At 40.3% G+C, this 12,162-nt stretch overlaps 1 protein-coding gene across 6 annotated transcripts in view; it reads right to left on the bottom strand.

Annotated features, from left to right (window-relative positions):
- Window positions 1–3,297: 3,297 nt before the first annotated feature.
- The window catches only part of CHD2 (chromodomain helicase DNA binding protein 2), a 103,911-nt gene continuing 95,046 nt past the window's right edge, over window positions 3,298–12,162 (bottom strand). For 5 of the 6 annotated variants that reach the window (XM_028495243.2, XM_028495245.2, XM_028495242.2 and 2 more), the window contains 3 exons: window positions 9,653–9,831; window positions 7,551–7,650; window positions 3,298–4,903 (listed from right to left, as the gene is read on the bottom strand). In XM_028495243.2, the coding sequence (XP_028351044.1) occupies window positions 4,625–4,903; window positions 7,551–7,650; window positions 9,653–9,831 (558 nt within the window). In that variant the 3' untranslated portion in view covers window positions 3,298–4,624. The remainder of the gene's footprint in view (window positions 4,904–7,550; window positions 7,651–9,652; window positions 9,832–12,162) is intronic. The other variant, XM_055088202.1, reaches the window with a different exon arrangement.

The raw sequence follows: 12,162 nt of genomic DNA, 5'->3' as shown, positions 1-12,162 counted from the left end.
AGAGAAATGCAAATCAAAACTACAATGCGGTATCACCTCACACCAGTTAGAATGGGCATCATCAGAAAATCTACAAACAACAAATGCTGGAGAGGGTGTGGAGAAAAGGGAACCCTCTTGCACTGTTGGTGGGAATGTAAATTGATACAGCCACTATGGAGAACAGTATGGAGGTTCCTTAAAAAACTAAAAATAGAACTACCATACGACCCAGCAATCCCACTAATGGTCATATACCCTGAGAAAACCGTAATTCAAAAAGAGTCATGTACCACAATGTTCACTGCAGCTCTATACTCAGCCTTAAGAAGGAACGAAAATGGGTCATTTGTAGAGACGTGGATGGATCTAGAGACTGTCATACAGAGTGAAGTAAGTCAGGAAGAGAAAAACAAATATCGTATATTAACACAAATATGTGGAACCTAGAGAAATGGTACAAATGAACCGGTTTACAGGGCAGAAATTGAGACACAGATGTAGAGAACAAATGTATGGACACCAAGGGACGAAAGCGGCAGGGTGGGGGGGGGATGAATTGGGAGATTGGGATTGACATATATACACTAATATGTATATAATGGATAACTAATAAGAACCTGCTGTATAAAAAAATAAATAAAATTAAATTAAAAAAAAAAAAGAGATTGGAGCAGTGCAGCCACACCAAGGCTTGCTGGTAAGCAGTATAAGCCAGGATAGAGGCGTGCAACAGATTCACCCTCAGATCCTCCAAAAGGAACCAACACTGCTGACACCTTGATTTCAGAGTTCTGCCTCCAAAACTATGACAGAATACATTTCTGTTCTTTTAAGCCACCCAGTTTGTAGTACACTTTGTTACAACAGTCTCAGGAAACTAATACAGAGGCTTAACTAGTAAGAACTATGTGGCCTCATGGGAAATCCATCTTCCAGCTACAACTTGCTAAGATCAAAGACGTGCCACAAAATATATCTCTACTCATTTTGTTGGCCTTCTGGCATTTTTTACAGAGCCAAAGAATAATACCATAAAGGAAACGGTGTAGCTTAGAAATTTATACCATCAAAACAATATATAGTCGACCAATGGCTTAAATTCATTGCTGACCCAGGGTGGAGCAGGCCAGGGAACCAAGTAGTAAAAAAACTTTTGACTATTCAACCTAAAAATTAACAAACAACAAAAAGAGACACATTCACAACATGAAAGGATCATCTGAAGATGGCTTCAAACTAAATAGAAAGGTAGGTTTCAAACAGGGTGTCTAGGTCTGCGGTACTATGGAGATGGCCAAGTCATTTATTTCCAGAGAAAGTAAACAGTGCTTTTCTTTCTTCTTGAACCCTCCATGGGGTAGATAACCGGTTAGGAAGTACTATTAAGGAGAGGGATGAGAAATCCAAAGTTTAAATAAAAGACTACAGTTAGCTTAAGAAGAAGAGTCCTTTCAAAGGATCAGAATATAAAATCAGTGACATCATATGAATGACATAAAACCAGTCTAATCCCAGGAGGAAAATCAATACAACTGATTACAACTACATCTAAGAACATGGAAACATTTCCCAACCATCTTTTTGTACAGTCATTACCTCCCCCCACTAACAAAATGGTGTTCAATTAATTGAACTAAGATTTTTAAGATTAAGAGACATGGAACCTCTGCTTCCAGGTAATTCAGAGTAGCTGCCACAGAATTACACTCTGCCAAGAACAATAAGAAAACACCAGATAAACAGAAAATAATCTGCTTAAAGACATCAAAGAGCAGCCAAAGCAATGAAGACTAGAAGCACTAAGATTCTGAAGAGCAAAAAAAACCCTCAGAGGTAATAATAGTTGACTTGACTTCTGCAGCCACTGGGGAGATCTGTGACTCTGAGCCTGGGCAAGAAGCTGAATATCTGGGCTTTTCCCAGCCGAGAACCACTGCTGGAGAAACAGAGACACCGGCAGAGCTTTTGGTGGTCTTTCTAAGCTAGAGGGACACTGGACACTTGAGGGACTGCAAACACAGCCGGTTTTCCCTTAGAACATTTGCTGAATCTGCAGGGAGCAGGAGCCTAAAAAGCTAAGCTAGATACCTTCTGAAAAGCAGAGCCGTTCAGGGCTGTCTCACGGTGCTGAGGAAACCAAGATCCTAGTTTAAGACCTGCCAATGGGGTGGGGCAGAGTGCAGCAGGCCCTCCGTCCAGTACCCTGGAGAGCCAAACCCCAGGAACAGGGGGACCAAACAAGAACTAGATTAAGATGATCATCTCCCACTCTATGTGCCTGGGGAGGAAAGAGTAAATCCTCTCTGGGGCAGAGTGACATCATCTGGGGCTTCTACAATTTTTAAAACACAGTGCCTACCATCTAATCAAAAATAACCAGACAATGCTAAAAGATAGAGCTGTATGACTGAAAACCAAGGAAAAAAAAAAGCATATAATACAAATGGTTCACAATAATTCAGATATTAGAAATAACAGTCAAGACTTTTTAAATACCTATAATCAATGTGTTCCAAAAAAAGGGAAAAGATGGAGAAAATCAATTTTCCTAGAAGCTTGAGAATTTTACTGGAAGATTAGAATGTACTTAAAAAAAAAAAAAAAAAGGAAATCCTAACATTGAAATTTAGAAAAAAATGTATATACTTCATTTTGATTATGGAACACTTGACTCTCTGTAAAATGTTATACTATGCTTCTATATATATTATATTCTTTTAAGGTTTTGTTCTATATGTTTTCTTTTTATTACTTTTATCTTTAAAAGTAATTCATGCTCATTGTAACCAGTGAAGTAACAGACAATGGAGAAATTATTAATTTCCTCCAGTCTGTCCACATTTTTACCAGCCTAAGGTAACTGGTATGTGTATGTTTTCACATCCTTCTCTATGCTTATACAAATATATTATTCAAATATATAAAATAGAAAACAGCTTGGTGGTTCCTCAAAAAGTTAAACATAGAATTATCACATGACCAAGCAATTCCACACTCCTAGGTATACATCTAAAAGAATTGAAAATAGGTACTCAAGTAGTTGCATACAAATGTGCACAACAGTATGGTTCACAATAGCCAAAAAGCAGAAACAACCCAAATATCCATCAACTAATGAAAAGACAAACAAATTCTAGTCTAACCATACAATGGGATATTATTCAGCCACAAAAAGGAATGAAATACTGATACATGCTACAACACGGATGGACCGTGAAAACTGATGCCAAGTGAAAGAAGTCAGATACATATTGTATGATTCCATGTGATTCCTTTAATACAAAGAATCCAAAATAAGTAAATCTATAGAGACAGAAGACAGACTGGTGGTAGTCGGAAGCTGGGGAGAGGGGAGAATGAAAACTGTTTTTTTCTTTGGGGTGAGCAAAGTGTTTTGGCACTTGATTTAGGTGGTGGTTGCACAACATTGTGAATGTACTAAATGCCACTGAACTGTTTATTTAAAATGGTTACGTTTATTCATGTTATGTAATTTTCACTTCAATAAAGTTAAACACACACACAACAGAGATTCTGTTGCTGTTTTTTTTTCCCTCCAATTTTTTTTTTACCTATAAAGCCAACTCATTTTTTTAACAACTGCTAATAATATAGAGGACAAATGTCCTATTATTCCTCTAACCATTTTTCTATTAATGGGCAATTTATTTCCAGCTTTTTGCCATTATAAGGCTGTAACAGCATCCTCATACATGTATGTGTTTGCATTACTACAGGACAGACTCCCAGAAAAAGGGCTTATGTATTTAGATATTTCAGATTATTTTCTGGAAAGACTGTAGCAATTCACACTCTTAGCAACTTGTGTGCATTTCACCCTTTAATTTTTGCAGATCTGAATGGGTAAGAAATTGGTTAATTTATTGTTACTTTAATGTACATTTCCCTAGAAGCAATTGTTCATCTTGTCCTACTGGCCATTTGAATCTCCTCTTCCAAATGAATTCCCTATTCCTAACCTGTGTCCATTTTTCTATTTGGTTATCCTTCTGTTATCAATTCCTAAGGAGTTTTTCAATATTAGCAGTTTTAATCATTTAACTGTCATATATAATGTAAATTGTTTCCCTGAGTCGTTCATTTGTCTTTTGCTTATTTATGTTGGTTATGTTCTTCTTAGAGTTGAATTAACAGACTTTTGGATCTTTGTCTCATGCTTTATCTCACTGAGAAAAAAGAGGACAATAAAGTGATGGAAGAAAATAAAGCACAAAGGTCCAGCTACTGTCTTTGGAAAAAAAAATGATTCTTCTTTCAGCACCTTTTTTTTTTTTTTAAAAAAACAACTGAGTTTTGTTTTGTTTCTTGGTATAACTATCTATTTATTTATTTATTTATTTTTATTTTTGGCTGTGTTGGGTCTTAGTTACAGTGTGTGGGCCCTTCGCTGAGTAGCACACTCTCTCTATAGTTGTGGCGTGCAGGTTTCTCTCTAGCTGTGGCGTGCGAGTTTTCTCTCTCTAGTTGTGGCGCGCGGGCTCCAGAGTGCATGGGCTCTGCAGTTTGCAGCACGTAGGCTCTCTAGTTGAGGCGCCTGGGCTTAGCTGCCCCGCGGCATGTGGGATCTTAGTTCCCTGACCAGGGATCGAACCCACATCCCCTGCACTGGAAGGTGGATTCTTTACCACTGGACCATCAGGGAAGTCCCCTCGGCACCTGTTTTCAAAACTTCACTTAAAGACTCACCTGCATTACTGAAGTGTCTCTTGTTGGGGTGACTATAGTTATCTCTTGGGTGTCCATGCATCTGTGGGCCATGAGAGGCAGGCAAATGAGGCTTCTGAGGGTGAGGGTTGTGTGGGGTGTGGGACTGAGACATCAGGGAATCCCGGCTTGAACCCGAGGCCTCTGGTCGAAATGGTTTCTTACCACCAATCACATCATCTTTCTTCTTCTGCTCCTGTAGAGTAAAAGGAAACCAAAGACCCTCAGGATCCCAGGTGGAATTCCCACGAACAGTATAAAGATCATCACCTTTAAATATTTCCCTATTGACTTTTGACAAGTCCCTCTCGGCTTCCCTGCTGTTTACTGCCTTCGTAGGAAAAAATGCTCATAAATTCCACTGAGCTCCCGGGGCATGGAAAGCCTCACAGAGCTCCATCCGCTGCTCAACCTGCTAGGTCACTACAAAGAAGCCAACCTCCAGTGACCTGCAGCTGTCCGAACAAGGCCCAGGCCGCTGGATGTCGCTGCACGGGGCGAGGAACAGGGGCCAGGCTGTCAGCACTCTTGGAAATTGCTCTCAGGCCATGTAAAACTGGGACCACCAACTTCTTCAGGCTAACTCGGACAAACAACCCCTGACTGGCCCAGTGGGAACTAGTTCCCATGCCAAAGTCATCAAGCTAAACATCTAAATGTTTAAGTAACACCGTACCTTTACCACACAAGTGAAATATTTGACATAAAAACATCAGAAAATACAATAGAAAAAATAAGAACTGTGAAGTGACCTAAAATCTCACCACCAAGGGAATTACTGTTAATAATTTGGTCCATGTCTTTCTGAGCCATTTTGCGTGTTTATACATAACACAGTAGACCCCCCTAATCCACGGGATATACACTTCAAGACCTCCAGTGGACGCCTGAAACTGCAGATAGCACTGAACCCTATATGTACTATGTTTTTTCCAATACATACATGCCTATGAGAGTTTAATTTATGAATCAGGCACAGTAAGAGAATATCCGAATTGCCAGCATCACTACTCTTGTGCTTTGGGGCTACTATTTAGTAAAATAAGGATTACCTGAACTCAAGCACTGCAATACCACAACAGTCGATCTGACAGCCAAGAGAGCTACCAAGTTACTAATGGGCAGGTAGGTATAGTGTGGATACTCTGGACAAAGGGATGATTCACATCCCACGTGGGAGAGAGCAGGACAGCACGAGATTTCATCACGCTACTCAGACCAGTGCACAATTTAAAACTTATGAATTATTTCTGGAACTTTCCATTTAATATTTTCAGACCATGACTGACTGCAGGTAACTGAAACTGTGGGAAGCAAACCACAGCGGGGGGAACTGCTGTGTGTGTGTGCCTGCGTGCGTGTGTGCGCGTGAGTATTTTTTTTAAACAAAAATATTATTTGATATTCTTTTTTTACTTAATGTATTGTAAAAATCTTATGTGAATACTTACTTCCACAATATTATATTTATGGTTGAATATTCCCTGATATGGATATATCGAGTCATTTCCCTATAACCATGTTTAAACCCTTAATTATCTCCGACAAAATTCTTAAAAGGAGAATTGCATGTTTTAGTCTTTTGGTAAATCTTACTGAACTGTCCTCCAGAAAGTTGTGAATCTATACTATAACCCCAACTAGTGGGACCACTACTTTGATTATTCACCTTATCCTAACTTCTGATACCTAGACTAATGAAGTCCTTTAACCTTTACATCATTTGTCCAACTTCACTCATCCTAACTTTCACTCTTTCCTAGAGGGCCTTTCCCCAACCATTTCATTCCCTCCTGGGGCTTTTCCTGACTATTCTTTCAGAGATTTTTTACAATGTATAAAAATTCACAGTAACATTCAGCAGTATTACTATATTATTCCTGTATATTCCTGTTCTACCATATTCTTCCATGTAAAATTAAATTATAAACCACTTGAGGGTGCTACTTCACAGCTCAGCACAGTGCTGGGCACAGGATATGCTCATCCAACAAATACTTCTGAGCACCTGCCCTGCGCCTGGCACCATTCCAGGTGCTGAGGATACGGGAGGGGATGAGAGACATAAGACCTCAGCCTTGACATGGTAGTGAAGGAGGTATTAAATGTTCCTAGACTGGCGCTACATGGCTAATTGGGGTAGGGCCCACGTGGCAAGTCACCAGATCTGCAAACGGACATGCCTGAACAAGGAACGCTGCCCCTGCAGCATTGGCCAAATCACTTCATGCCCATGCCCCTCCACCAAAGAAGGGGAGGCAGCTTCTGGGCACCTTCTCATGTTTGCTCCTTTACATGAGAGGTTGGGACCCTACGTACAAAAGCTGGAAAAGACACCAAGTACATGTGGCCCAGAAAATAACAGAAAAATTATGTGCTGTCTATAACTGTTATCTTTCAGGAGCCACATTTATAAGTTACCGTAAGACATGTGCATATGGAAGAAAAGCCCTGGTGAATAAATGATTCCAGGATGTAAGAACACAGAGGAACAACTCCTTGTCAGAATTTCCACACTGTCTGGTTCCAATACATTGGCTATTTTACCCATCGGGTCTTAAGTGTTAGTTTGACTACTCATGGAACATGTGGAGAAACTGCACAGCTAACACAGTGAAAGAGCCCACCATCCAAGACAGGCTGGGCTGTGGTGGGCTCCTGCACCCCCTTTTGGACCTAGACCTCCATCTGCAAAGTAAGGGCAGAGAACCCGTGCCCTTTCTAGCACCAACAACCTATGAGTCTATGATCATCTCCTCAGGAAAAAAACAGTAATTAAGGAATTTTTCTGTGGAAATGGTTTTTATCTGTTTGTATGAATTAGGATTAAATTTGTATTTTACCTCTTCTTCTTGAGACCTTTTCTTGTGAGCCATCTTGTATAACTTATGCAATTTTCGAGCATCAAATTCTGTAAACTTGGAAACAAAAATCCATAGGTTCCTTAAAAAAAAAAAATTTGTTCTGGTGAATTACAGGATTTAAAAAATAACTCTTCTCTTTATAGATGGCAAGTTATTGAATTTTGCGGTGGAATACTCTCCAAGTATAGAAAATAAGTTACAGAAATAATCTTTCAGGTCCTGGCATCAATAATAAATACACCTTTAAATGCTACTGTCAATAGAATTTGACCTAGGGGTCTGGAGACGAGGGTCTGGGTCTGTCTCACAGCTAAAACCCCTCTAATTTATTTCACTGGCACCTAAGACTCCGGACCTAACGTCTTCCTCCACCTTCTGCACTCCCTGGACTGTGCCGGGCAATCTGTCATTACCGCCATATCCCAGGTGGGGATCTATGTACGGCTGGGCATCTTTGCATTGCTGCCCCTTCTTTCCTCCCAGTTGTCATCACCAAGGCCTGTCATTTCTACCTTAAAACTCCAAGGGACTCTTCTCCTCCAATTCCATTGCACTCACTCTAGCATTGCATTACTGTCAACAGGGGAGTGACTGGTAAACGGGTGTGCAGGACAAGGAGGCACAGGTAACCTCCGTGAGCTGGAACGGAAGGCTCACATCCTCCCACACTTCCTGGAGAGCAGTCACACCACACCGTGCCATGCCACTCAGAGGACACTGCCCTGGTTCCTGACAAGTAAACCTGCTGCATAGTGTGGAAAACCATTGCCTTCCTTTCTAAAGCCTTCTGTAATAGGGCTTCAGTCATCTTAACGAACTGCCTTTAAACCCTAAGACCCTCCCAGTCCCTTCACTGTCCCACTTTCAAGGCTTTGCTGAAGCCTGAGACCTCTCCTCACCTAAGGAGGTCCACTCTGCTCTTCCATGCCGGCTCGAGGGTACCTGCCCAGCCCTCGGAAGACTTCCCTCCCTCACGACTCCTCTGCATGTGCCTATTCCTTCTTGGAATTGATCTTCCAATCACCACTTCATCATGGACAGTTTCTCACAAGTGGGCAAGGAACTCCTTATGAACCACAGCAGTCCAGGACCATAGTACCTGGCACATCTAAACACAGACTGGCCCCAGTGCACAGTATACAGCCCAGCTTCATGGATCTATACGTTAGGATGATGCATTTTCATTATCTTTCAATAGGGATTAAGCTCAGTATACAGAAAGCCAGATGGCTAGATACAGGGATCTGGTTTGGTAAGAGTGTAAAAGGGAAGTAAAGTCACATTTCAAAAGTTAGATCTTCTTTTTTTAATGGGTGTGAAGCATGCTATGGATAGCATCATGACAGAAGGTTTTCTTAAATCTCTTTTTCACTCAAAAGCCAATCCACTGATATTAGGTATATTATACAAAGATAATTACATTAACCATGAAGTATCAATACATGAGTTCAACGTAACTGTGGAGTATGGAAAGAGACTTAGTGTTACAATTGTCTTTGAGAAATTCCAGTCATGTTTTCTTAAAACGTCAAAAGTGAATATATAAATGAATATATGTAAGTCATAATGCCTTACAAACTGAAGTTCTGGACCAACTGCATTAATCCAAATTACTACTAGAGCTCTTCAATTATTAAAGAGAAGAGAACTCATAGCTCTGGTGGTTTTAGCCTTTGCTTCCTCTCATGAGGTTAGCAGAGAACTAACCAATTAGTTATTATATTACCTCTGAATATTAACCTGAGATGGGTAAAGCAGTGAAATTATAGATGGTTTCTATCCCTTCCAGGTCTAAAGACTGAGTCTTTATTCTGAGGACAGGCCAGCAAATCCAGTATCACGGTATTTCTCTCATAAAATAATGACATCATCCTACCCATTCAAAAGATTGGTCTCAGAGGAATGGCCTATTTCAGGAAAAGAAAACTGAAGCCTGCAGGTATGTTGCTAATACACTGCTTTTGCTGGGAAAAAAAATTTTCACTAGGTGGCTGTGTCATGTTGCATAAAACAAAACAGAACCCCTAACACACACTTTGTCATCAAATCAAACCAGGCAATTTGAGGCTGTGGCTGCTTACCTCCTCCACAGTTTGATGTGCTCCTGGTCTGAGTAAGCTTTAAGGCACTCGGCTATCCGGTCCCCGATTTTCAGCAGGCAGTTCCGGGTGTGCTCCAGCTGTTCCTGTACACTGAGCCCCTTGTCAGGTTTATCCAACTGTTTCAGTGCCTTTTTCACAGGCCTCATCCTCTCCTTACACTGGAACAGACCAAGAGTAGAGACATAAAACATCTGCAGCAAAGACAGCTTCAGCTGTGCTTACTGTGCCCTAAATTCCCAGAGAACACACAGAGCCCCCCAGGCCACATAATCACTAGAGGAGAAGCAGGTAATGGCAGGGGAACAAGTATAAATGTTAGAGTCGGAAAAACCTGAGGTTCAAGTCCCAGCTCCATCGCTCAGAGCGATGACTTTTACAGCTTACTTGGCCTCTCAAAACGCTGCTCTGTTTCCTCATCTGCAAGAAGGGCATGATAATCTCCCAAGGCCATTATGAAGATAAATGAGAAGCAAAATTATAGACCTAACCTGAAAACCTCCCATCACAAACTATCTAAAACTACAGGATAAAATATTTACAAGTCCTTTAGACTTGTAAGAAACTGAGGGAAAGGTTTCCAGATAAAGATAGTAGACTGACCACAAGAATCTTTTTCTCCCCCTCCCCATCCATTAAAACAACAGTAAAGGAATCGCCATAAGAAGAGATAAGCCCACAAAGACAGGGAAAACGAGAGGAAGCAACAGCAACAAAATATTGGCAGCAAGTGAAATGACTCAACAGACCTGAGACGATGAAATCCTAACCCAGCAGTGGAGAGAGCTGAGAACCAACCTGATTTATACTGCAATTCCTGCAGAGGCTAGCTAAGTATCTCTGGAAGTAGGGATGAGGGCTAAAAATAAGGATTTTGTTTTGTTTTGTTTTGTTTTTTTAAGACTGCCTAAGAGGAACAGATTTATAATAGACGCCCAGACTTCCAACTCTGCCCAACAAAAGATATGGAGGTTTATTCTCTGGAGAGGATAAAAGAAAAGTCTCTGAACTGGGCTACACAGGCATAGTTGAGAGGCAAGGCTACACTGAGAACAGCATTGTATGAATATATGCATATTAGATAAGCCACTGCCCAGTCTTTTTATTTATTTATTTTTTGCCTCTCAGATTCGAGAATGAAGAAAGCCAGGCCTTAACCCTCCAGTCAGGAGACTGGAGGATTCTTGTCCCCAAATTGCGACCACCCAAGAGGAAGAACCAAATGATGCTGACTCCCCACTGGAAGTTTTCCAAGGAAGCAGCCCAGCCAGATCACCATACAGAGAACACTCTGAAAGTTGATCAAGCCCCACCCACATGTTCAGAGCTTCCAATCAGATGTTTAGTCCCTACTCTTAAATACGAGCAGACAACCAAGGATTACCAAGCCACTTGAAAAATATCTAACATGAGTGACGGAAAACAAATCTAAGAGAAATATAAAAACATTCAGAGAACCATACGGGGAAAAAAGATCTTGGAAATAACACAAGAGAAATGAAAACCTCAAAAGAAATAATGGCAGATAAAGCTGAGGAGATCTCCAAGAAAGCAGTTAGAAAAGAAGAAATGGAAGAAAGTTTAAGATAATATTAGGGACCACTCCCAAAGTCCAATATCCAAAAAGTAGGATAAAATGAAGAACCGAGGAGGAAATTATCACAAAATAATTTAAGAAAATTTCTCTGACCTGTAGGGCATGGTTGTCAGCCACTAAGTATCTACTATAAGGAACTATTAAGGCACATGTCCATGTAACTTCAGAAGAGTGAAAATCTGACAAACTTCCATCACTTTGTGATAATTTCCATAGCTATATACTTACAATTTATTTTTCAGTATTGTACTTAAATTTTTTTAAAGTATACAAAATAAACTGGAAGATACATGACTGTAACAGATAATAGATTCATACTGCGAATGGATATAGGATTCCTATAGAAAAGGTAAGAAGAGAAAAATTACCTGGAACAGGCAAAGGATATGAAAAGGCAATTCACCAGAAACATGAATGCCCAATAAATATGAAAGTAAATGTTCAACAGCACCACTGGTCAATATTTCATACCTCTTAGACTGGCAAAAATTCAGAAGTTAGAAATTACCAAGTGTTTCCAAGACTGGGAAGCAGCTGGAACTCACATTCGTTGCTGGAAAGAGTACAAATCTCTACAATCACTTTGAAGACTAATTCCACAACATCTAAAAGCAGTAGATGTGCAGACCCAAAGAAACACCAAGCTTTTCTGCTCAAGCTACACAAGAGCGAAGCTCTTACACATGTGTATAAGAATATATTTACAATTTCACTGCAGTCAATTTGTAGTAGTAAACATTTGGAAAACCCCTATGTCCATCAATAGGAGAAAGAATGAATTGTGGAAGTCATAAAACAGAATAATATGAAACACTGAAATCAGAGACATAATTATCAACATGGATAAATCTCGATAGTGTACATGCTGAGGGAGGAAACGCAAGTTACAAGATAC

Source organism: Physeter macrocephalus, chromosome 11 (assembly GCF_002837175.3).
Source record: "Physeter macrocephalus isolate SW-GA chromosome 11, ASM283717v5, whole genome shotgun sequence".
Taxonomy (NCBI): domain Eukaryota; kingdom Metazoa; phylum Chordata; class Mammalia; order Artiodactyla; family Physeteridae; genus Physeter; species Physeter macrocephalus.
The sequence above is the reverse complement of the archived record's forward strand: the minus strand, read 5'-3'. Positions and strand labels throughout refer to the sequence as shown.